At 39.7% G+C, this 24,489-nt stretch overlaps 2 protein-coding genes across 4 annotated transcripts in view; both read left to right on the forward strand.

The window, feature by feature from the left end:
- The window catches only part of SNX2 (sorting nexin 2), a 34,596-nt gene extending 25,229 nt beyond the window's left edge, over positions 1–9,367 (forward strand). For both annotated transcript variants that reach the window (XM_042829425.1, XM_042829426.1), the window contains exons 8-15: positions 602–677; positions 1,859–1,972; positions 2,199–2,292; positions 4,055–4,260; positions 5,126–5,269; positions 7,896–7,976; positions 8,084–8,155; positions 8,885–9,367. In XM_042829425.1, the coding sequence (XP_042685359.1) occupies positions 602–677; positions 1,859–1,972; positions 2,199–2,292; positions 4,055–4,260; positions 5,126–5,269; positions 7,896–7,976; positions 8,084–8,155; positions 8,885–8,935 (838 nt within the window). In that variant the 3' untranslated portion in view covers positions 8,936–9,367. The remainder of the gene's footprint in view (positions 1–601; positions 678–1,858; positions 1,973–2,198; positions 2,293–4,054; positions 4,261–5,125; positions 5,270–7,895; positions 7,977–8,083; positions 8,156–8,884) is intronic.
- Positions 9,368–14,702: 5,335 nt separating this feature from the next.
- Positions 14,703–24,489, forward strand: part of SNX24 (sorting nexin 24) — a 77,372-nt gene continuing 67,585 nt past the window's right edge. For both annotated transcript variants that reach the window (XM_042829527.1, XM_042829528.1), the window contains exon 1: positions 14,703–14,819. In XM_042829527.1, coding sequence (XP_042685461.1) covers positions 14,760–14,819 — 60 coding nt within the window. In that variant the 5' untranslated portion in view covers positions 14,703–14,759. The remainder of the gene's footprint in view (positions 14,820–24,489) is intronic.

The raw sequence follows: 24,489 nt of genomic DNA on the forward strand, positions 1-24,489 counted from the left end.
ATCCTATGTATACTCTATTATATAAGAATATTTAAAGCATTTAATCTTTTTTCTTCTCTCTTAAATTGTTTTTCTGGTCTAAAATTGCCTGTTATTGGAGCAGGAGGATTTCGTTTTATTGATGAAAATATGAAATATAATATTTTGACACTGTGAAACGCACAGTTAGAGTAAGTCCCACCTAAGCTAAGTTAGCAACCAGCTACTTTGGTGTGTTATGGTATGATATGCAGTGTGTGTGGCTGCATTGTATCAGAAGTTTCAGGTTTTGTGTCTATCTTACTAGACTAAGACCTCACTGAATGTTTAAACTGCTTAGTGGTGCTAGCCTATGTAGCTCTTAACCTACGTATATGTTGAAGGAAGGTGGCAGAATGCAGAAATACGATATGAACATTCAGTAGGGAGGCAAAGGATTGAAGCAGTATGGAGCCTGAACTATTCCCTGACATGTTAGGGGTGACTTTACAAGTATTGAAGTCCCATTAGGTAATATGGGACACTGTGTTCTTCCTGCATTGTAAAGCTTTGTAGATGGAATTTTTCATTGCTGTCAGACACATTCAATCTGTTATCTAATATTTTAATTTTTAAATCACAGGTATCTACAACGAACAGTAAAACACCCAACCTTGTTACAGGATCCAGATTTAAGGCAGTTCTTGGAAAATTCTGAGGTATTTTAAGTTTTTTCATGTTCTATTTATTTTTGGATACTGTGACATACAAACTAATGTATTCTCTTTCTGCTGAGACCTAATCTGCTAGATTAATCTAATGTAGAATTGGATTGCACCCTTCATCATACAGTGGTACATAGTACAGAATAATAGAAGGATACTTAGGAAATGGTGTGTGTGTACATCTGAGAGAAGTTAGGCTTACAGCGACCAAAAGCTATCTGCTGCACAGTTTCTTCTTGAGTTAGTTGGTCTCTACATTTCTAGTTAACGCTTGTGCACACGGTCGCTATCTGTAATTGATGTTGCTAATAGTTAAGTAAGGTTAAGAATTTAATAGCCTTGGAAACAGGTTTCTTGCCTCTGTGAGTCCTTCTTGACATTTGTCAGTGTGATAATGTGAACCTGCTTGCAGTGCTACTGAACAACCTAGATGTTTTGTGCATAGAGAACTTCAGCCACCAGTGCTATCAGCCTGATACCTACAAAATTAAATATATTGCTAAAGACATATGGTATCTTTATACACGTGCAAAGTGGATTTGCTGTAACGCTGAATTGTCTTTTGGATAATGTTAGTATTTTAGTTATGTGTGTAGTGGATTTGCCAACTGTACTAGCAGACAAATTGTTACATGTGAAAAGTCTGATGTGGGGGCCCACCTTGTACAGCATCTTTAGACTAACTTGAGTAATGCTAATATTTGTTAGCTTACCCTCTGCATATCTAAACAAATGCACGGTTCTCCCAATAATCATGAGGTAGGTGGAAAAATATATCCATCCTTTATGATTACTATACAGTGCAAATCTTGCATTATGATGAAGTGTTTGACAAATTTCTTCCTTCTAATTGTAAACATTGCTCTTCCTGTAGCAGCTTATTCTCTGTTGCATATAGGTGGCTAGTTAGGACCTTTAGCTAGTTCATAATAACTTCGGACAAGTTGGCTGATTGTTCCATTTAAATGTAAAGATGTAGAAGAAAAGTAAATAGTCTATATTTTTAAGTTTTCCTCTGAGAATGTAAAAGTAGTAAATCCAAGAAATTAGATTCCACTATATTGAAACACATAGGACTGAAGAAAGCACTATATCCTTTTCTTTCCCCCTTGTGCCCCTTTAAGCCTCCATCCTTTTAACCAGTCTGTTTGCTCTTATTTGTCATTCAATTCCAGCTGCCGAGAGCGGTTAACACCCAAGCTCTGAGTGGAGCAGGAATATTGAGGATGGTGAACAAGGCTGCCGACGCTGTCAACAAAATGACAATCAAGATGAATGAATCGGATGCAGTAAGAGCTGAATTTTCGACTTGAATAATGAGACAAATTAATGAGGCTCAACAATTGCATTTTAAGGCTGTAGAAGTAGAAAATGGGTTATTAATTTGCTTATTGGCTTGGATTCTTAGCTGTATCAGTTGACCACCGTGGCAGTACATGTATAATTTGCTTCTTTAAACAAGAAATGTTGTTGGTAATCTAATTTGTAATGCTTGGTTCTTTCATCTTTTGTCAGTGGTTTGAAGAAAAACAGCAGCAATTTGAGAATCTGGATCAGCAACTTAGAAAACTTCATGCCAGCGTTGAAGCATTAGTCTGCCACAGAAAAGGTAGCTTCTCTTTCATGTGCTTACATGAACTTAAGTTTAGGAAATGGTGATGAAAGGAGAACTTATTGTGTCAGAACTCTTGACTAATGAGTACAGTTATGCAGGAAATTTTAATGCAAAAATCTTGTAATTGTAGCTTTTACTGTAAACTGCTGTATCAATTCGATATACCTGCTATTAATTTTAATTCTCTCTAGAATATCAGCCATCCCTTCTGTTGAACTTGAAAGTTACTATATTGATCTGGTATAGTTTTTTTTCTTTTCTTGCAGAGTTCTAATACCATTCCTAGCAAGGATTCTACTGCAGTAGGCATATATAAATGTATCTCTAGATCTCATGGCAAGAGTAAATTCTTTCTGAGCAAAAAGTTACTGCATAAATCCATTCAAGCGTTGTATGTTTCTGTACTGCTCTGCTAAATGAGTTTAAGCTCTTAAATAGGCATTTTCTGTTATATATTTGATTCACATAATGATACATCATCAAGCTGCTGTTCAGGTAAACTTTACTGAAAAGATATTCTAAAAATATCAACTTTGGATTTATTTGTATTAGAGGGAAGCCTACAAGTTTATGTCTTGACCACCTTTGTAGCTGTTTTGTCAAAGATTGCTTTCCATTACATAAAAACAAAACAACAAAACCACTTCTGTTTGCAGTGCAAAGCTATAAATATGCCTTTTGGTTACTGTGCTATGTTAAAATTTATAGATTATGTTTCAACTCTGTACTTTCAAAAGTACACAGAGCTGCATCTTCCTTATACTACTATGAACTGTTCTCTGTAGTGTAAAAAACACGGACATGAAGAATCTTTGGGCAGATGACCTCAAGCTTGAATAGTATTTTAAGGAGTAATTCAATTGGAAAATTGACGTGATTTTTTTCTGTTGATTTGAGAAAGTGTTTGTTTAATTTTAAAGAAATTATTTAAATATGAATATCACATATCTGAAGATGTTTTTTCTTCTGCAAACATTTCTGCTTCTAAGGATTCTACAAAAGCTGTAGAGTTGCAAACGAGCTTGCACTTTCAATTCTTAAGTATTTTGGATAAAAATATATATTCAAAGGTCCTTTATAGGAGTTAACTTTGTGCAAGATGACTTGCATGGGATTTGATGAAACAATTGCCTTATACTTAGTAGTAAATAAGCTGAGAACTTCAGTTTCATAGATACCAGCCAGCCACTCAGGTATATATTGTATTATTTTGTTGTATTTATTTTTTTTTCCTCTATGAAGTGTCAAAAGATAGCAGTGTGTTACATTATGTACAATTAGAAGAACTTTAGTCAATAGGGCAGTCCAACAAAAATAAATTCACTTGTGGTGGTGGTGTTCTTGTGAAATACATAGGATTTTCCAACTCTTAACAGTGCTTTAGACCAGCTGAGGTTGGTTTGAAGTTGCTCTCAAGGTGACTTGGCTTTGGTTCTGTACGCTTGGACTTTTCCTGAACCAGGCATTTTGTTTATAATGAAGTAACATTTTTTTCCATGTCTCCCGATAGAGATGATAACAGGGTCAGCAAAACATTTACTGATGGAGAATTCTGTGCACTGTGTTCTCCTAAATATGGTTTCATTGTGAATGCCTTCTGTATTCTATCATGAGCTTTAGGAAGTACATCTTCTGTTTTTCATTTGGAATGAAGTTCATGAGGACTGCATTAGGGCTGAGGCTCTGTTGTGTTGATCTGTGCTGCAAAGTAATGTAAGTCGACTACATTGCACTGAATGTTGTTTCTGTATTTTAGAACTTTCAGCCAACACAGCTGCCTTTGCTAAAAGTGCTGCCATGTTAGGTAACTCTGAGGACCACACTGCTCTATCTAGGGCTTTGTCTCAGCTTGCAGAAGTTGAGGAGAAGATAGATCAATTGCATCAAGAACAAGCTTTTGCTGATTTCTACATGTTCTCAGAGCTGCTTGGTGATTATATTCGTCTCATTGCTGCAGTAAAAGTGAGTACTGGCCAAAAAAGAGCTAATTTTGTGTTTAAAGTCACAATCCTCAACTTGTACGTTCAAAGAAAATGAATGTTTGTGTGTATATGTACATTTTTTACACAGTTGACACAAAGCTTTTGCCTTTCATTCTGAGTAAAATAAATAAATTAGTGATCAATTATTCTAGTGTTACAATTGGGAGGAATTTATAGGATGCAGAAAAAAAGTAATTGGTGAATATCTTCTTTAAGCAGTACTAATTGTATATAGGATCGTAGAATCACAAGGTTGGAAACGACCTATAAGATCATCTAGTCCAGCTGTCTAAATATATGGTTTTAGAGCAAGCTATATGCTGTGAAGTCTAAGCAAGAGTGTGTTTTGGCCACGCTTGTTGGTTAGCCAGAAGCTTCCTTAAATATGAAACAAATATAGATTTCGGATATATGTGTCATTACAGAAAGCATCGGGTTCTGTTGTTAGTCATACTGTATAATATAATTAGGTTTTGAAATGGAAAGGGATGTCTGAGAATTTTATCCAGAATTACCTCTGCACTTGTCAAAATAATCTTTTCTCTCTCCTCCCTTTCTACATTTCCACCCCCTTTGGTTGCTTTGGTAATGTTTTGTTGGAATGAGGTACACAATGTACTATGGGGCACTGTCCACTCCGAAGAGGCTTGTTGAATGCCTTCTGTTATTTATAGATCGTATTTAGCTGTGCAGCCATGCTGTTAAGTGAAATGCAAGTAGACGTGTTAGACACAGTGAAGTTTGAAAATAATTCTTCTAGTTTTATTCAGAAACACCTTATCCTACAAAAAATTTAAATAACTGTTACATTTCCAGATGTTTAATAAATTCCTTCATTCTCACAGGGTGTGTTTGATCACCGAATGAAATGCTGGCAGAAGTGGCAAGATGCTCAGGTTACTTTACAAAAAAAACGTGAAGCTGAAGCAAAGCTCCAGCTTGCCAACAAACCTGACAAGTTGCAGCAAGCTAAAGATGAGATAAAAGAGGTAATGTTATCAAACATTATTTTGGTGATCAGACTTTCTGCTTTAACTCATTCATTCTGCATCAATGCACTACTTTATACCATTTTTATTTAAGAACTGCTTACTCATTTGCTGTCTGCCATATTTACTGAAATTGTTGAAATTTATTTTAAAGATATGCACAATTTCTACGCATTGTAAGATGTGGAAGGCAGTCGAAAGATGTCTCTACGGAGTCTGGGAAATGGGAGGAGGGAAAAATGGACAAGTTGAATTGCATTTACATTTTAACAAATGACTTGGATAGAAACAGGAACATCTTCACTAAGATGCTAAAATTTCATACAAAAAAAACCCCACAAAAAAATAATGGAGAACTGTTCCCATGTTTTGCTTTATTGTGCAGCGTTTATCTACCCATATATATTTGTATGTATATATGGTGTGATTTCAGTAAAAATAAGTCTTACATGTTGAAGTGTCATAATTTATAAACTTTTTCTATCATGCTTCACTAAGGAAATTGAAGAGGTAGGACAACTTAATTATTTAACATTAATGCATTCTGATTATGCAACAGTATTCTCTCATTAAATAATGGGAGAACGTTAGATTTCAAACCCTGTTATGCAGATATTTTGTTTGGCTTCCTCATTGGTCACTAATCACAAGCTGCTTTGTTGTTTCTATATTTCAGTGTATTTTGCATATGGCGTTGAAGTTTCCCATTAATTTGGCTTTTTCTTTTTCTTTAAAAAAGCCCTTGTTTACTGGGAAAACTTAGTGTGAGTCTTATGTGAGCATATTCTTTCTGGTTGGTATTCTTGATGTCATTCATCTGTTCACAGTACAAGTGATGTCATTCCTTGACCAAAATTTTCTTGAATATTTAGAGTAGTAAGAAATAGCCAGTGATCCTTTCTTAGTTCCAGCATGAAAAGAATTAATGGTGTTGTTCCTGAAGGATGTACTTTTCCTGTTTAGTTTATGACTAAAGAAGGTTGTTAGTAAACCCTCAGTTGGAATATGTGAACAGAAAATGGCTACCATTGAAACAGATTCAAAGTTGCTGATTCTGTAGTGATAATTCTTCTGGCAGAGACATTGCAAAATAGAAAACTACACGGATTGGACTTCGTAAACTGAGTTGTTTTTTGCTGGAAAAAAGTAATAAAAGAGTATTTCCAAAAATACCACTATTGAAAATGGGAAATTCCTCTTTGATGGAAACTATAACATGACAGATCATCATTCAGTGATAATTTGTGTTAAACATGGTACCTGGACGTGGCAAAGCCAGGATAGGGGTCCATACAGAGTCAGACATTGAAGTCTCCTACAGCTCTAGTTGCAGTGGTAGATCAAAACAGACAGTCTGTGTACCCTTCCCTTGTCCGAGCTTTGTGTTGTTTCAGTTATTAGATAACTCCTAAGGTTGTGTTTCCTTGAAGCAAATCCAGTTATGACATAATGTGCGGCTTTGTAAATGTGAATCTGAACATAAGGAGTTTCTGAATAAATGTGAACCAAAAATATAAATGTCCAGATGCTGACTGGAACAGGTTCATCTCGTAACACGACAATAACTTGATAATGCAGCACAAGATGTTTTTATGGATATACAGCACCACTGACAGAAATGTGTTGCCTCCTGGCCTTTTTCTGAAGAAGATAACTGTTAATTGGATATGTTAGCTTCTATGGTTCAGTTTGTAAGGTGGCATTTGAAATACCAGTTAACTGTATCTGCAGTGTCAGGCAGCAGATAACTTTTTTCACAGTGTATCTATACGGATGCTATAAATTAATAATATAAATAATTGTGTTAAAGTAAATGCAAAAGAAAGCCTACTAGTTACAAGATAATGTTTGATGATAATCTTATTATGTGGCTAGATGTGTTTTGGTATAAACTAAGGATAAATACAACCTACTGTGGTGTAGTACTGTTGTGTAAATGCCACGCTCCCATTATGACAAAAACCCCAAGCTGTAACAGCATTTTCTCTTAATTTTTCTTCTATATTCTTATCCTTAATAGCTTTTTTATTCTTCCTGTCTCGTTAGTCACCTCTGAAACAGACACTGTTGTTTTGATTGTCCCAAGCAACTTGCATCCTAACTGGAAGACCAAAAAATGCAGCATTGTGAGCTTGTAATTTCTGACGCAAAGATAAGCATATGTATGACTGTAGGCAGAGAGAAAGATTTAATCACTTATTCTGGGACTAGGAAAGTACAGGAAACTGACTTCTGAGACTCTTCTACCTTCAGTTGGGTAGGCAGTCACAGAAAGCTTACAGATTGAGGTTTCTGTTATAGCAGCACCTGCAAATAATATCTAAAAAAGCTGTAGGGATCCTTTTCTTTTGCTAAAGAATCTCTAAAATCGATTTTATTAAGCTTTTATTCGTAACAATTCTGAGATGTTTTTGTCATCTACAGATGTCATTATGTTAGATGCCATTGTTTGATCTGATGTCATCGTATTCTGCAAACTGTTATGTAGAAGTCGTTATTTGTCCAAAGGATGAATAGGTCCTTTTCATTTCCTGAATTAATGTTGTTAACTTACTAGGAAGTTCACATACTGATTGACTGTGTGGGAAACACAAAGTCTCATCTCTGCATGTCTTTCCTTTGCCAGTGGGAGACAAAAGTTCAACAAGGGGAAAAAGATTTTGAACAGATCTCCAAAACGATTCGCAAGGAAGTGGGAAGATTTGAGGCATGTATAATTTTGTCTAAATAAATGATAGTTTTACTTTAGATGATATTGACATTCAAAGTAAAATTGATAAAGAGGATAATATGCTATAATTTATTTGTTAACAGAAGGAACGAGTGAAAGACTTTAAAACTGTTATTATCAAGTACTTAGAGTCATTAGTGCAAACACAACAGCAGGTAAGAAAAATTTTAAGTTTCATACATGTTAATGTTTAGAATGTTACATACCATTATTACAAGAGACAGTCTTTCAACTACTTCCAGTAGTGCTCTACTGAAGAAAACGGTGGCTTCAGGTTCCCAGCTGTTACTGGGCTTCCTTGCACAGCTCTTATCTAAGAGAAGCAGGGGAGAAGCTCCTGTTAGGGGAAGAGGGTGTGGGGAGGGTCTTGTCTGTTTTTCTGAAACTCAAATGCTTGCTCTTTAACAGTGGAGTAAATTCTAAATATGTACTTAGACCTACTGAAGAGACTGGAATACTCAAATGCTTATTGCTCTTTTTAAAAGTTTAATGTATTACTGAATATTGTAAAGCAGTAAAGTTGTTTTCAGTGACTCAGAAACAGACTTTGTTCCCTGAAGAGTATTTGCTAACATTTCAGCCTTTTTTAAATTGAGCAACAAAAACGTGATGCACGTTAGAGATAAAAGTAGCAAATGAACCTTGCAAACCCATTCTCTGTAAGTGTATTCTGTAGTACTCTGCTCAATGTGTAATAATGACTGTTAACCAGACTTACATATTTTTAAAACGTTTTTTTTGCATCATGTAATAATGAGAGTGGGTAATATTCAGCATCTGTGTTCTTACCTCATCCAGAAGAGAAAGTTTAACACAAGAGGAGGAAGGTATATTTGTTTTCCAGCATTTAGCTATGTAGTGATTCTTTTTTTTTTTTCTTTAAGCTAATTAAATACTGGGAGGCATTCCTACCTGAAGCCAAAGCCATTGCCTAAAAGAAGAATATTCTAAATGAGAAGACATTCTGTATGTTTCTCCTGGATAAAATTAAATTCCACAGTGAAATCACTTTAAATCATCCAAATAAACCACAATATATTTTATGAATTAACATGTGGCTTTTTTTATAAACTACAGCATTTTATTAACAAGCTGCACGTCCTGACCCTCATTGAAGTGGACTGTGGCATGATGTTCTGCAATACATTGCTGAATTGAACACTATTGTGTCTTAATACTTGCACTAGAATGTGCACTGCAAGGCCAGAAACCTGGTATTTTTGTTCTTTATGATACAGTGTTCTGTAGTTTATCTGATCTTTGTGAAACAATTTAATTGCTTCGATTAATGTTCACTTAAACATTCCTGTAAAAATCATGTTTTTGTGATCACAGTAATAAAGGGGATATTCATTGTGAAATATTAAGCTCTGTCTTTGTGTCTGTTTGCTATTTCTTACAAGTAGCATTTATAACAATTTGAGATTGCATCAAAGGCTGAACAACACCGAGGAAAGGACTCTGAAGATGGTAATAAGGATCCATAGATAATTACTTGTGGTAAACTCTTTTGTAATTCTTATTTACTTTTTTACAGACATTCTTTTCAACTGAAATTACCATTGCATTAATACTCATAGTCAAAAGACACCTACAGTCTCAGAGTTTCTGAAGGACTAAAATTACTTGCATGATCCTACTGGACTGGTAGAGTTCAGCACTCTCCACTTTGAAAATAGCAAAAAAAAAAACAAAAAAAAACAACAACTTGGAAAAATTCTGGTAATCAAAGGAGGAGGAAAAGTCAGTCATTTGGTGAAGAGCATTAGATAGTTGTAAGGGCAGGCATTCTCTTTGAGTAGAAAATGCATTTGCAGGAGCTAATCATATCTTCTATTGGGAAGAAAATACTGGGACAGTTCAATATTTTTCTGAAATGCATAGCATTAACCTAGGAGATGCTGCTTTGTCTGTAGTGTCTTTTTAATGATACACTGAATTCATCAATGGAGTGTATTGATGTTAACAATTTTAAGACGATGCAACGCGTAAGAGAAGGTGCTCCTTTCAGCTGATCATAAGACTGCAGGACAAGCCTGTGAATTTGTATTGATGGTAAAGATAAATAAACAGCCGATACTAATTCTGAGCAGAATGGAAAATTGAAAGCAGTTGTAACGTCATACTCTGAGGATCTACAAAACAAAGTTAGAGTAAACTTCCAAGATTACTGTCTTCCAGTCTTTTCTGTCTAGAATTCTGCTCACTCAGTATTTCTGGAAATTTTCCAGGGAAGTGGTATGGAGTCAAAGTTACTTGAAAACACGTCAAGCCTTTATTGAGTATCTTAAAATGCTGCAATGGTAGTACTTTAAGCTTATCACAACCCATGCATCAGTGGTAGTCATTTGGCTTGTAAGTACTTTTCAAAAGCTCAAGAATGCAGTAAGTTAATGGTGAAGAAATTGTACTAGGCATAATGCTACTAAGTGTTTGGCTTGCAAGATGCTCATGAGAGCTGACCAGCAGCTCAACATTAAACATGATCCAATGAGAGTGAAGGTGGGTACTGCTGGAGTTAGACTTAAATCAGATATGCAAATCTCAGAATGGATAGAACATACATTAATGATCTTTTTTTCATTGATTTTCCCAGCTTTTTTAGAACTTGTTTGTCTTGTATCAGAACAATTGAATTCAGGATCCACTTTCTTTTCTTTCTGATAGGAGAATGAGAAATAGCCTTCACACAAGTATTCTTGTAGGGATTAGTGGGATTTTTTTGTCTCTAGTACTGGACAACTGAAAACAGAAAAGACGTAAGTGTGCTTTTCTTCCTAAAACAAGAAGCCTGTGGTGAATGTAGTAGCATTTTTGGAGTGCAGTGTCACAATGGGTTACTAATACAAAAACAGTGTACTTTTTTTTTCGCATCACTGTGCTCCAGTAAAATGTCACATTTGGCTTGCATAAAACCCTTGTTGTTTCAAGAACCTGTTCGTTTATTTTGTTCATACTGTCCCTGTCCCCTTCCTGGAGTACTGCATTCAGGTGCCCAGCACAAGGACAGGAGCAGGCCCAGACGAGGGCCATGGAGAGGATCAGAGGGTTGGAGCACCACCCCTATAGGGGAGGGGTGAGGGAACTGGGCTTGTTCAGCCTGGAGAAGAGAAGGCTCCGCGGAGACCCTGTTTTGCCTTCTGGTATCTAAAAGCGTCAGCAGAAAATACGAGAGACGCTTTCTCAGGACAAGAGAATAGTTTTAAACTAAAAGAGGAGGGGTTGATATCAGATATTAGGAAGAAATTCTTCTGCCTGAGGATGGTGAGGTGCTGGCGCAGACAGCCCAGAGAGGTGGGTGCTCCATCCATTGGAAGGGTTGAAAGCCAAGTTATCCAGTGGGTAGTGTCCCTGCCCCCAGCAAGGGGTTGGAAGTAGATGATCTCCAAAGTCCTCTCCAGCCCAAAATATTCTATAACTGTGAAGATTGAAGGTTTTCCATAATTCCTTGTATGATTAACACCTGTATTGGCAGATGTCATTCAAACCAAGTGAATGGGGGTGCTGCAAAAGTATCATCCGAGAGGAACTCACTGCAGGGTATTGCACAAAAGTAAATGTTATTTCCCTGAAACTCCACACCTGGTTACTACTGAAGAATCACTTGTCTGAGCATAATGATTGCTGGCAAAATACTCAGCTACTGTAGTTCAAGCAACTAACCTTTAGAATGTTGTAAAAAAAAAAAAAAAAAGCAAAGAGCTCCTTTGTCTAATTTACTTTTTAGATTATGACACACTCAGCAGATATTCAGTACCATGAAGTCTGGATTATGCCCATTCCTGTAGGTTATACTTTTTGGATTAAAAACGTATGCCTATTGAAAGACAACATGACAGCTCAAATCGAGGACACTGTTATCTTTCTTATAATTATATTCAGTCCACAGAATTCTCTGAGTCTTTAGTCACTGTCCATTTTTAAATGGAATAGCCAGTCTTCTTACTATTCTCCATCCTACCTCTCCTGGGTTATTTTTTCTCTGAAGGCCTCATACAGGGATTTGTGTTTTGGCACCTCTCAAATCTGTGCCCCAGATATGTCCACTTCATTCACATGGTGCTGGAGATGAGCTGCTGGCTGTGTTTAATTTGTAGAGTAGAAAGACTAGCAATCTGAATCTGACAAAATATGAATCTATTATAACTGTGTAGGAAAATTAACTTCAATAACGTGAAGAATTGGGGTTGCAGGGTGATTCAAATTGACTCTTACTTGCAAGGACGCAATTCTTTGTGTCTTTTGTTGTTGTTTCTTGGGTTTTTTTGTTCATTTTCATTTTCCATTGTCAAGTAAGAGAACTTCCAAATAAGCAAAATAACATTTGACCGTGCTACTGAAATAGTTTGTGGCAAGGTAGTTTTGTTTTCTTCTGCTTGCTTCTCTGTCTCAGAATCAGCAAGGCAATGACTAACATCAGGAAGGCAAACAAAATAATCAAAATCTGCCTCCAGATTCTTGTCATTGAGAAACATAACAAAATAGGTGTCAGAAAACAGTTTACACAGAGGATATTTATATGAAAACAAAAAACAAACAAAAAAAAGAAAGAAGCAATAGAAATGAAAAGGGGAGAGAAAACTCAAGATAAATCATATAGCTGTGGTTTAGAGATACCGAGATAGGAAGAGCAAAAGGAAGGAAGATAGCACAAATCATGAGAAATAAAATGCCTTTATCTTAGCCTCACATCTGTTGTGGTGCTTGGGGAGGCTCTGCAGGTTAGAGGAGCACTGCACTGTAAGAAAGTCTGTGGTTATCTTATGTAGTGGTAACAGACTCATTTCCCCCTTGCCCCACAACCCACCTCATACATGCTCTCCTGCTGTTCAGAAAACTACTTACTTGTCAGCTCCAAGCATTCTGACCATTAGCAGAAAGGAGAAACAAGCTTTTTCTTTGATACTGTGAGTTACTGCAGAAAATTGGCTGATCTTTCCAGACTCAGCCTTTTCCACCTCTTTTTCCAATGCAGTCCTGTTTGCACTTGCTGGCTGCTGAAAGTCCTCTGTGACACTTTGGAAACAGCTGCATCTGCACCAAAGCAGGAGGGAAGATATGAACTCCTTAGTAAACAGATTTTGCTTCTCTACATGAAGTTTTCTGATGCTTGACTTCTTACTATTTATTTAGGATACCAGTGTCTGTCTGGTCACCAATTTACACAATGCCAGCTTTCTGGTAGCACCTGAATAGTTAGCAAACTGTTTGCATGGTTTTCTATTCACATTGATGGCATTTTATGGGTTCCAGTTTCTTAAATTTTTGTTTCTCGAAGTATGAGGTAGGAAGATGGTCCTTGGTCTGCTAACCATGTGGAGAAATTATGTTTTTTCTCCGAACTTTACCATGGAACTTTAGAGATGAACAAACTAATGATGATCTATTGTTCAAATTAAGCATTTAACATTCCAAAGCATATTGATGCGTTCGAATGCAGCTCAACATGTAATCTTCCCTGTTCCTCCTGGCTGATGCACAGTCACAAGTTCTATTATATGCTATTGAATTTGAAACCAGATTAATGTCTCAAACTTTTCTTTGTCAATAAGTTATATGGTATAGGGGTGAAAAGCAGCTTTTTGAAATTACTGGTTATTAGATTGCCAACAACCACAAATATCCCTCCTGTGAAATTCTTCCATTGGCTTCTCATCAGTGCAAATGCATTGCACCACTCAAATTGTTCATCCACTTTGCACTCGGAGAACAGAAACCGAGCCTGAAACCAGAAACTTACAGTTACAATAGCATGATAATTGATAATTCTTCTTCAGCATGCTCAGATTTAATGGCCCAATTAAACTGTTAATACATGGCATGTCTTTCCTTGGGATGATTATAATAAAGTTTCCCTTGGGGAAAAATCAAACTCCTTGTTCAATGCCTTTGGTTTGACTGTGTTCCCAGGGCTTGACACCTGCAGCAAAAGAAGTACCAAGTAGGACTAGGGATGAAAATCTGTTTTCTTGAGCCACCGTTACCACAAGGCAGCACAGCGCTATTCCGATAGCAGCAGGAGCAGCACGTAGCAGCACAGTGCACATGTCCAAGGATATTAGTTCTGATTTCACACCGCTTTCAATAATGATAAGTACTTACATTGTTTGGGATTAGCTTTTTTTCCTTCTTGCTCTTAGTAAACAGCATTTTATTTTGTACTGAATTCTTTGGGCCACAGGTCTCTGCTTAGAGAAAAACACATTTAAATTTACCTGGCAGTAAAACATGGAGAAATGGAGATAAAAAAAGCTTTCTGTCATCCTGCTGTGCTTCCAGGCGCTGTGAGCCCTGCAGGAACTGCACTGCTGTCTGCAGATACGTCAGTGTGAGCCCTGCAGGTACGTGGCTCTGAGCCCTACAGGTGCATGGCTCTGCACCCTAAAGCTACGTGGTTCTGAGCCCCACAAGTACGCGCTTGTGAGGTAGCAATGCATGGCCGCAGTCTCTCCTGCCCATCACTGGAATCTCCTGCGCTTCTCGATTTCCTCCGTTACATTTTGGACTGAGCGTTGTCATCCAGGCAACAGTTCTCAGCGCTGAGCTTCCTCTCCATTCCAAGCACCCTCTGACGCCGCGTCTAACCCCGTCAGACCCGATCGCCCGCCCCATCGCACCCCGGCCCGTCCCGTCCCGCCCCCCGCCCCGCGCGGTGTCACGTGCGCGGAGTCACGTGCTGCCCGGAGATGGCCGCGGCGGCGTTCGTCGGGTGCCCGCGGGCCTGAGCGCGGCGGAGCGGCGTGCGATCGCCGGGCGGCCATGGAGGTGTACATCCCCTCCTTTCGCTACGAGGAGAGCGAGCTGGAGCGGGGCTACACGGTGAGCCGCGCCGCCCCGGGTCGGGCCCGCCCGCGCCCGCGAGTGGCTGCGACCCGGCCGACTGAGGCTGCGGTGGTCGCGCTGGGATGGGGCGGAGGGGGCACGTCCAGGCGGGGAGGCGAGGGAGGGAGCCGGGCTTCTCGGAGCCGGGCCGGCGGTCGTGCTGCCGCGGCCGAAGGCACCGCTATGCCCGGGGAGCGGCCCCGTCCCGGCGGGTTCCAGCAGCGGCCCCCGCCTCGGAGCGTTCTGCAGAAAGCAGGCGGCGCCGGCTTCTTTCCTCACGTGCGTTCGTTCGGAATCGCGTCCCCCAGGGGGGCTCCGTGTAGGTGAATGGCGTGGAGCGCTTCCCTCCTGCCGCCCGATGTGTGCCGCTCCGCGTTGTCAGCACGAGCAGAACCGTGGCAGGCTGTGCGGGCTCTTACCGCTCTGCGCTCGGCTCCGTGACGCTGCCGACGTGGTGCAAAGCTGTACCTTCCTCGGGCGCAGCGCTTATCGATTAAATCAAAGCGGATGCGAGTAAGGGACGTCATTGCCCTTCCTTTGGCTGACGGTTGGGTCGTCATTTTCTGCTGCAGAGCCTGCAGGCAAACCTGAGAACTTCGGCAGCATTTTGCCTGCGTGTGGCCAGCAGTCTGTGAGTACCACTGCTGGTGCTCCTCCTGCTTGGGCCTCCGTAGGGATCTGTGCTGACACCGAGCGAGTCCTGTGCCGAGAGCCAAGGAGGATGTGCAGTGCTGTGTGTGCATGAGCAGGAGTGTGCATGAGCAGGAGATGTCTGGGCCTGCGGAACAGCTCAGCCTTGCAGACCATTCTGGATGCATGCAGATGGAAGGGTGACCACAACCATACTTCTGCCTCTTTGTTAAATTTGAGTGCGTGTGGTGACCTGCAGCGTGCTTTAGGAGTATGAGATCATCTGTAAAACATGGCTGAGTATTTAAAACAGGCAGAGTCAATGGGAATCCAGCACGTCCCTCATCCCTTATGGAAAAAGGTTGAGGGAACTGGGCTTGTTTAGTTTGGAGAAGAGAACACTCTGGGGAGACGTCATTGTGGCCTTCCAGTAGTTGAAGGGAGCATATAAACAGGAGGGGGAATGGCTGTTTATGAGGGTGGATAGTGATAGGAAAAGGGGGAATGGGGAGGTTTAGGTGAGATATTAAGAGGAAGTCTTTCACGCAGAAGGTGGTGATGCACTGTAACAGGTTGCCCAAGGGGGCTGTGGATGTCCCATCCCTGGAGGCATTCAAGGCCAGGCTGGATGTGGCTCTGGGCAGCCTGGCCTGGTGGTTGGTGACCCTGCACATGGCAGGGACTTGAAACTGGATGATTGTTGTGGTCTTTTTCAACCCAGGCCACTCTACGATTTGGTGATTCTGTCAAATAAATGTCCCTTGATTGGTTGAAATGACAGAGGGATGTGCAAGTTAGGCACACAAATCATTGCTTTTTTTTTGCTTTTTTCTTCTAGCAGTATATATTTTTAATATTTGAGTTAATATTTTTTGAATGTTTGCAGTCTGACTCCTGCTACCCAGAGGATCTGTTCTTTCATTTTACATGCATCAAGCTGTGTAAGCATCAGAGAAAATCAGAAATGAAACTATCCAGAAACCATAGAAATAATTAAAAAAAAAAAAATTTTACAACACTGTTGTTTTCTGGTCAGCAGCAATGACTGAAGCGCGTGCAACTGAAACCTGCTTTTAGCTCAGTAGAGATGGATGATGATTCCTGCGTGATTACCTTACCTCTTCTATCACGTGATAAGTCAGAATTTCTACAAAACATCATATTGAAAAAAAATCATTCTGTAAACTGTTGGATCTGTTCTAGGGTTTACCTGAATATGAAACCATACTAAAATTTGTAGGCAGAGTTCCTCTGTGTCAGGCATATTTGTGGAAGAGAAGATGGAAGTCAGTCCTTATAGTGACATCTGCCTCCTATTTTATGATGTTGGCGCATTATTTAAGAGGTGGATGGTGGTGATATGGCAACAGAGGCTGAACCTTCTCACCAGTATTTCATTCCATGTTGTTGCCATGTGACAGGTGGCAGCAGAGAAGCAGTGTGACAGAACTGGAAAAGCATATGAAGCAAATATGTGGAACTGAATTCCTCCATGCAGAAACAGTGGCACCCACTGACATTCCTTGACATGTGCTGAAGTTTACAGAGACCCCAAGCAGTAGATGTGAGCACAGCGAGGGGTGGGCAGTGTATTTCAACAGTAGTGACAGTGATGTGAAAGACAAGCCACATTCCAGATGGCCACTTACAAGTGTCACGCCACAAAATGAAGAGCATCTTGATCATCTCATCCACTCAGATAGGCAGATTATAACCAGATAGCTGTGTATGGAGCTGAATATTAGGCTTCGGTGTGTTGGAAACTATGGTGAGTACTCTGGAATATCGCACAGTTTACACCAGGTGGCTTCCATGATTGCTTACAGAGGAACAGAGAGAGCAGCATATGCAAGTTTGTTAGGACCTTTTGAAGCAATGTGAGGCTGAAGGTGGCAGTTTGCTGGATTCCATCATTACCACTGACAAGACGTGGTGTCACCACTACAAGCCAGAATCAAAATGGCAGCCCATGGAGTGGTGATATTGAATTCCCTATTGAAAGCAAAGTTCAAGATGCAGCCCTCAGGGCAAAGTGACGTGCCCTTTTGGGACAGGAAACAGATGAATCTTGTGAATTTCCTGGAACATGGAAAAACTATCAACTCAGACCACTACATTGTGATGCTAAGCTGAAGGCTTGAACTTCCAGAGTCATGCCAGGGAAGACAGACCTTTCTCTTGCAACATGGTAACATCAGGTGTCTACCTGTCTGAAGACTATGAAGCCTGGTGACAACCTTTTGCTGGATTGTCCTGCTACATGTGCTCTATAGTCTGGATTTGGTGCTGTCTGACTTCTATCTGTTCAGCCAATGGGTGATGGATTGTGTGGGCAGCATTTTCATAGCACCAAAGCCATTATAGCAGCTGTGAAACAGTGGGTCATCTCCACTAGTGCAGATTATTATGAGCTCAGTGTGGAGGCTCTTCTTCATCACTGGCAAAAATGCACTGCTGGTGGTGGTGACTGTGTTGAAGAAGAGTGTTCTGTAGCTGAGAATTTGCTCTATCAAGCAGCGTTACTGTGCTCTTTGTTGTAGGTTCCTTGGAAATAAGTAAGAGGCATTACTTTTGGAGTTATTTATCTACATAAATAGCTTAAGTGTTATACCAAGACCTGAACTTCATGGCCGGTGCAAATGAGGACACCATAAATCCTCCTTCCAGCAAAACTGAGGTTGATGAGAGCTCTGTTGGAGGTAGGAAGATACTTCATAGGAAGAGAGATTTCCTTGAGAGGAAAAAAGTAACAGAACAATTATCTTTTGTTGAACAAAAATTTCACCTGGAGAGTTGGAACATGTAAATATGCCAGAAGTTCAGACCATGTAAACTCTTTTTGGGATGGCCCACAGTGGGGTTATTATTCAGAGCTGTGCTCTAAAGTATGGGTTTTGCAGAGCATTGAAGTCTTTGTGATTAAGTAGACGTTTCGCCACTTCTGAGCTATTAGGTGTGATGAATTAGAAAAGTTGAGATAAGAAAGGGATGCTGTTACATACCTAATCTCCTTGAAATATAGCCTTTAAATGAAAGATGGTTGCTATCCTGGGGCTCTGTAGCATATCTGAGTGAATGGTGTTTTTTCTATTAAATGTAATAGATAATTAGATTTCCATTATTTTGTCATTAAGCTTGCATATTTTACTCACCTTTAAAACAGTATGATAATGTTCACAGAAGGGCTGCTTAACACAGCTGGTCTTGGACGGGTGATAACTTGCTCCCTGGCGTGACTGAAATGAAGAATTATCAAAGGCAGTGTGATCTAATGGTGCAAAAGCGCGATGGAAGTGGAGGCATGTGGATGGTTCTGCTGGGTTCCCTGCTAGCAGTGTGCCAGGAGGTCATAGAGGGCATCTTCTCTGCTCTGTGCTTATCAATGGGCCATTGCGGTGAAGGAGGGCTTTAGAGATGTTACTGATCATGGTGGTGGCCTCCTGCATGCTGTGGGTGGCTCTGCAGGCTCATAGTGCTTTCCTGGCAATTCTGGCCTTCTGCTTTCTTATCTGTCAGAGCAGGATCTGTTTTCTCTCATACTCATCCTGCCACTGTCACACTGCCTGGAAAGGAGAGTGTTCATCCTTTGCTGTGAGGAAGCTTGATACCAACTTGCTTTTTTGCTTCCAGGTTGATTCAGAAAAAGAAGGGAGTACAAATAAAATGAAGCAAAAGTCTGCAATGCAACATTTGAGGTGGTACTTGCTCAACAGAACAAATGAAGAGCTGGGTTGCTTTCTGTCGTTGTTTCATGGCTCATGCCAGAATGCTCTTCTCTTGTACAGAACCGTGAAAGTTTTTTTTCCCCCCTGAAAAATCTAGAGTAATCATACACTTCTGCTCTTTTTTTTTTATTTTATTTTTTATTTTTGTGTATACATAAAGTGGTGCAACAGAATAAGGAAAATGTCTGTTTTCCTTGTGGACAATTAGATTTCATTGTCAGTTTAAATTGATGACACTAGCTTCCAAACTATTGAGCCCGTGCTAATAAATGCAACAATTGTTCATAATTTGGCAGTGAATGACCTTTAAATGCAGACGCTTACTAAGGATATCCCTAGGGAACAATTTAACTTCGAAATGACACCTGTGTGTTCTTGTTATCATTTAAATATGCTCCCTTTGTCAATAACAGAATAATAAATACTAGTTAGATTTCTAATGTTGATTCAGATGCTAGGAAACTTACTGAATATATTACTGTACATTTGATTTATATTGACCAAAAAATTTTTACAGTGGTGTACTGCTGGTCAAGGTGACATACGTTTAAACGTGTTCTAGAGCAGAGGTCGTACTTGACTGACACATGTGCTTACAGTGTTTTTAATTAACACTTTATTACTACTCCCAGAATCGCTCCTGGTGTTGCAAATGTTGTGGAAGCAAGGTACAACCTATAAGACTGTAAAGTACCTTGGGTGTTTTTGAGAGTCTGTAAGCTTTATCTGCACTGAAACAGTGTTTTGATCACTAGAATCATAGAATTGTAGAAACATTGAATGTCCCTGGATCAGAATTATCATTCTGGTTTCATCCGCCCTGCTATGTGCAGGGTCACCAACTACCAGACCAGGCTGCCCATTTAAAGGATTTATAAATAGATAGACCTCAGTGATTCTTAGAGTAATTATCTTTAAATCTTAGCAGTCTTGGAATTCGCAAATAGGAAGGAAGTCAATGAAACTTTACTTATGCTGCAGCTTAGTGACCACATTGTGTTTCTTACTCAATAGGCTACTGAGGACAAAGTTTGGTCAGTCTTGATCCACCTTTGCTGAGCAGAACCACAGTTGTCAGGATCAGAAGGGACTCTTAAAGGTCATTAGTCCAACTCCCCTGCTCTGAACAGGGCCATGTACAGCTCAGTGAGGAGCTCGGAGCCCTGTCCAGCCTGCCTTTGAGTGTCTTCAAGGAACAGTGCATCCACCAACTCTCAGGACCACCTTTTCCCATGTCTCACCACCCTTAGCGTAAAAAATTTCTTCCTTACATCCAACCTGTATCTCCTCTCTTTAAGTCTGAAATCAGGGTCTTCACCTGACCACCATGACTGTTCAGACATCATCAAGAATGGCTTGGCGACTGCATCAGCCAATTCCTTCAGGACTCTGGGATGAGTTGCAGAAAAATCTCTTGAGGAGGGCTAAGGAAGCTGGCTGACCCAGGGGCCTGTTGTTGGGAGTGCTGTGCTGTCTGTTGGTGGAAGTGCTTCTGTTAAGTGCCCCTGTGAAGATGCAGCAATTCAGGATCTCCAGTGACAGCACTTTGGTCATTCTTACTGTCAGCAAACATCATTCTGTGTTACAGTTTTACAAGAATTGAGTGAGGAAATCTATCAGCTTTTCATTTTCACTTCTTGTCAAGCTTTAGATTTCTGTGGTTTGAGGAAGACTAAAACTGCATTTTGTAGAGCCCTGTGAAAGAAGATTTTGATGACAAAGCAGAAGCGTTGTCATTTACTTTGAAGGTGCAATTGTATTTTTTAGTGGAAAATGAAAGGATAAGTGTATGAAGTCTTTTAACAAGCTGTTTATCCTTGGATTTTCTGATGACAAATATCCTACCTGCAGGATACTCTTTCCTGGAACAGTCTGTTTTAGTCTTATTATTTCTACCTAAATATAGTGCTATAAGCAATTCACATTATGTAAACTAGTAGATGTTGTATGTTATTCTGTTTTAAATGAAGAACTTGGAGCGTGAAAAAGATGCTTGCATACTTCCAGGATTTGAAATAAGCTGGGACAGAAATGGGGGCAGAACACTGTCTGTATTCAGGTCTCTCCTCTATCTCTGCACAGCTGGCAGAGGGGAACCTCCATCCCATCCTTAGCAGTCTCACCTCCAAAACGTGCAGGAAACCCATTGAATTGCTTTACAGAATCACAGGGTTGGAAGGGATCATGAATCTCCAACCCCCCTGCCACATGCAGGACCACCAACCTCCCCATTTAATACTAGACCAGGCTGCCCAGGGCCCCATCCAACCTGACCTTAAACACCTCCAGGGATGGGGCATCCACAGCCCCTCTGGGCAGCTGTTCCAGCACCTGACCACTCTCTCTGTAAAGAACTTCCCCCTGACATCCAACCTAAATCTCCCCTTCCTCAACTTAAAACCATTTCCCAGCTCAGGTGGAGGAGCTGTTTTGAAGGACAACATAAAAGAAGAGAAAAATTTCATGAAAAATCTCTGACTAACACTTTGCTGAATGTTTACGGAAGCCAGACTGTGGATGTGAGCACAGTGAGGGAGGTTGGTGCTGTTCAGCAGGGGTGACAGCAAAAGTGGTCACTTCTGCTGGTACAGATTTTTACAGGCATGGCATGCAGGCTCTTGTTCATTGCTGGTGAAAATGTATAGCTCATGATAGTGACTGTATTGAAAAATGTTTTGTAGCTGAGAATTTGCTCTATCAGCTACTGTTGTTTTGCTCCTGGTTGTCATTTCCATGGAAATAAATAGACAGCAGTGCTTCTGCAGTGACCTGCCTGAATGCAGGCAGAGAGAATTCATTCTTCACTCAATGTGTGCCAGGCAAGCCAAGAGGTTGGGCAACCTGGTGGATCTGTGTTGGTGAATCACAGTTAAGATCGGCCTCTAGGTGGCAGTTGTTAGATCGCTTGCATGGTATGAAAATTCCTGCTTGAGAGGGAGTAGCCACGCTGGGGGTAGATGTATGCCAATGAGGTGTTGTGAAAAATAGTGCGTGCCCTTAACTGCAGCTTTAGCGTTTGACTGCTTTGACTTGTGTATTGGAAACAGCGTAGAGTTAGGATGGTCTTTGTTCCCACCAGTGCGACCTGAAAACTGTGAGATAAGGATTACTGATCTCTGTTATTTTATGTATTTTTTATCTTGCCCTGTAATTGATTCGCTTTTTAAAAATTGATTCTGCTTTTTGAACTGGAGCAGAGGGTGCTCATGTGCTGCAGTATCTCCAAATTGGAAAATAGTGAAATCTAAAGCTTTCCTATCACCTCCTGTGTAAGGACAAAGAAAGTCTTGATTGTGTGGTGAAATAATCAATTCATCAAAAGCAAGTTTATATTGATTACATGGAACTGCTTTTATGGAAAAGTGACCATGTGCACTTCAGCTAAGTACCTCTTCCACAAGCCTCCTCTTTTTTGGGGGGGTTTAGATTGCCTTCTTGTTACTCAGTAATAAGCCCTTTCCAGAAAGAGGACTACTTGGTCTCACATCTGCTTTGCAGTCAAGCTGTGATGATAATTTCAGTATAAGTTTATTGTCCTTTAGAGATATGGAAACAGAAAAGCATGTCTTCATTTTAGTCATAAATTAAAGCATTAGTAGATTTGTATTAATGTCAGAGAATGTTTTAACAATATTTGCTTTGTTTGAGAGCTGTGAAGAAATGGATATTCAGGGAAACCAGCATCAAACAGATTTGGAGTTGAATGCTATGTAACTGTAAAACAGATTTGGAGCTCAGTACTGTGACATTATAGACTCACAAAATGTAATAGCCTGTTGCCTTTCTATATTTTACAAATTTGAAGAAAAAATGTATTCTGCAACAGCATAGGCTACATGAAATTCCCAAACCTTCCATTTCTAAACATGTATCAGAGAACATTTAAACGTTAAATTAATTGAAGTTAAGTTCTGCCTGTAAAATACCAAGACCTAGCTTCTGATTTTAAGTCATAGCATGGGAGCCTGGAAGGGCAGTACTGACTCAAAGCATCTGTTTTTTGTATAGAACTGAAAATATCAGAAGCTGTTCATTGTGTGGAGCACATAAAAGGTGGTTGGTAGTGGTTCATTCTTTTTGCCATTTCATGTGAGTGTTTTAAGAAGTCCTGTTCTACACAGGCTACAAGGCTCAAGTACTCTCTGAAGTAGGGCTGAATATACCATATTTTGCTTTCTGTATCTCCCCTGTACATCACAATGTGGTTTTCTGGTATTTTCAGTTCTGCCTTCCCTTGGCAAAGAGTTCTTTCTTCTGTGTTTTTGCTAAACTTTTTTCAAATCAGTTGAGAAAAGGGAAAGAACATTTTTTAGATGTTTTAAGAAAGAACTTGGTGAGAACTTGCCAGGAGTGTTAAGACAATTACAGTCCTCTGTATATAAGTATACAAGACAATCTTTATGTTGGCCTGAATTAGAGAGAAAGTAGGAGAGCATATTTGAAGTTCACCTCTTTTAGTCCAGAGGTCTTTTAGTATTTTCTCTTTTAGCACATAATTGCTACTGTATGGAAGGCAAATGTAAGTGGAATGCATTAATAGAAATCAGAAACAGTTCTAGGAAGCATGTTGTCTCTACAAGCATTTTAGTATTCACATTTGAATTTTTAATTTACTTTTAGATGCTAATTTCAGCTTTAGAAAACTCTAAACAGTTTTAAGACTGAAAAAAAGAACAAGGATTGCTACCTGGTTGGTAATTTGAAAATCTGTAATATGTCTGATTTTCGCCTCATCCATGGGAAAAAGAAGGCATTTTTCTCTGAAAATGGAATGTTCTGTGAAGTAGGAAAAGGTGACTGTAATTTAGTTGTTTTAGTGTTGAGCACCTCTGCTTATTCTTTTGTTCTTCTTTTTTTTTTATTAATGTGGATATAATCATGAATGTCATTATTCTTTAAATCCAATAGTCAAGATAGTACTGCTCATGCTGAACTTCCTTGGCTACCTAGGTGTTTGAATAACGCATTTTGTGGACTTCCACAGAAAATGCAGTTACTTCAGTCTGGAAATAGATTTCGTGCCTGGGAAGGAACCAGCAACATGCTACACGCTCACAACTAGTGCATGCTACTTGCCAACTAAATTGTCAAAAATGGCTGATTTGAAAGGGGATGAAAACTTGCTTAAGGTAATCACAGATACAACTGTTATCTGTTAAAGGCTAAGAACTTAATACCCTGTTTCTCAAATGAGATTTTACTATAACGAGATAGCTGTATCACACTCCTAAGTGAAAAGCTCATGAACTTGCATGGTTGCTTCCAACCTCTACTCTGCTAACAAGCTCCCAAAGTTGTTGTTGCTTATAAAA

Source organism: Centrocercus urophasianus, unplaced genomic scaffold, assembly GCF_019232065.1.
Source record: "Centrocercus urophasianus isolate 14NV4802_14NV808 unplaced genomic scaffold, USGS_Curo_1.0 seq_31, whole genome shotgun sequence".
Classification (NCBI taxonomy): Eukaryota; Metazoa; Chordata; class Aves; order Galliformes; family Phasianidae; genus Centrocercus; species Centrocercus urophasianus.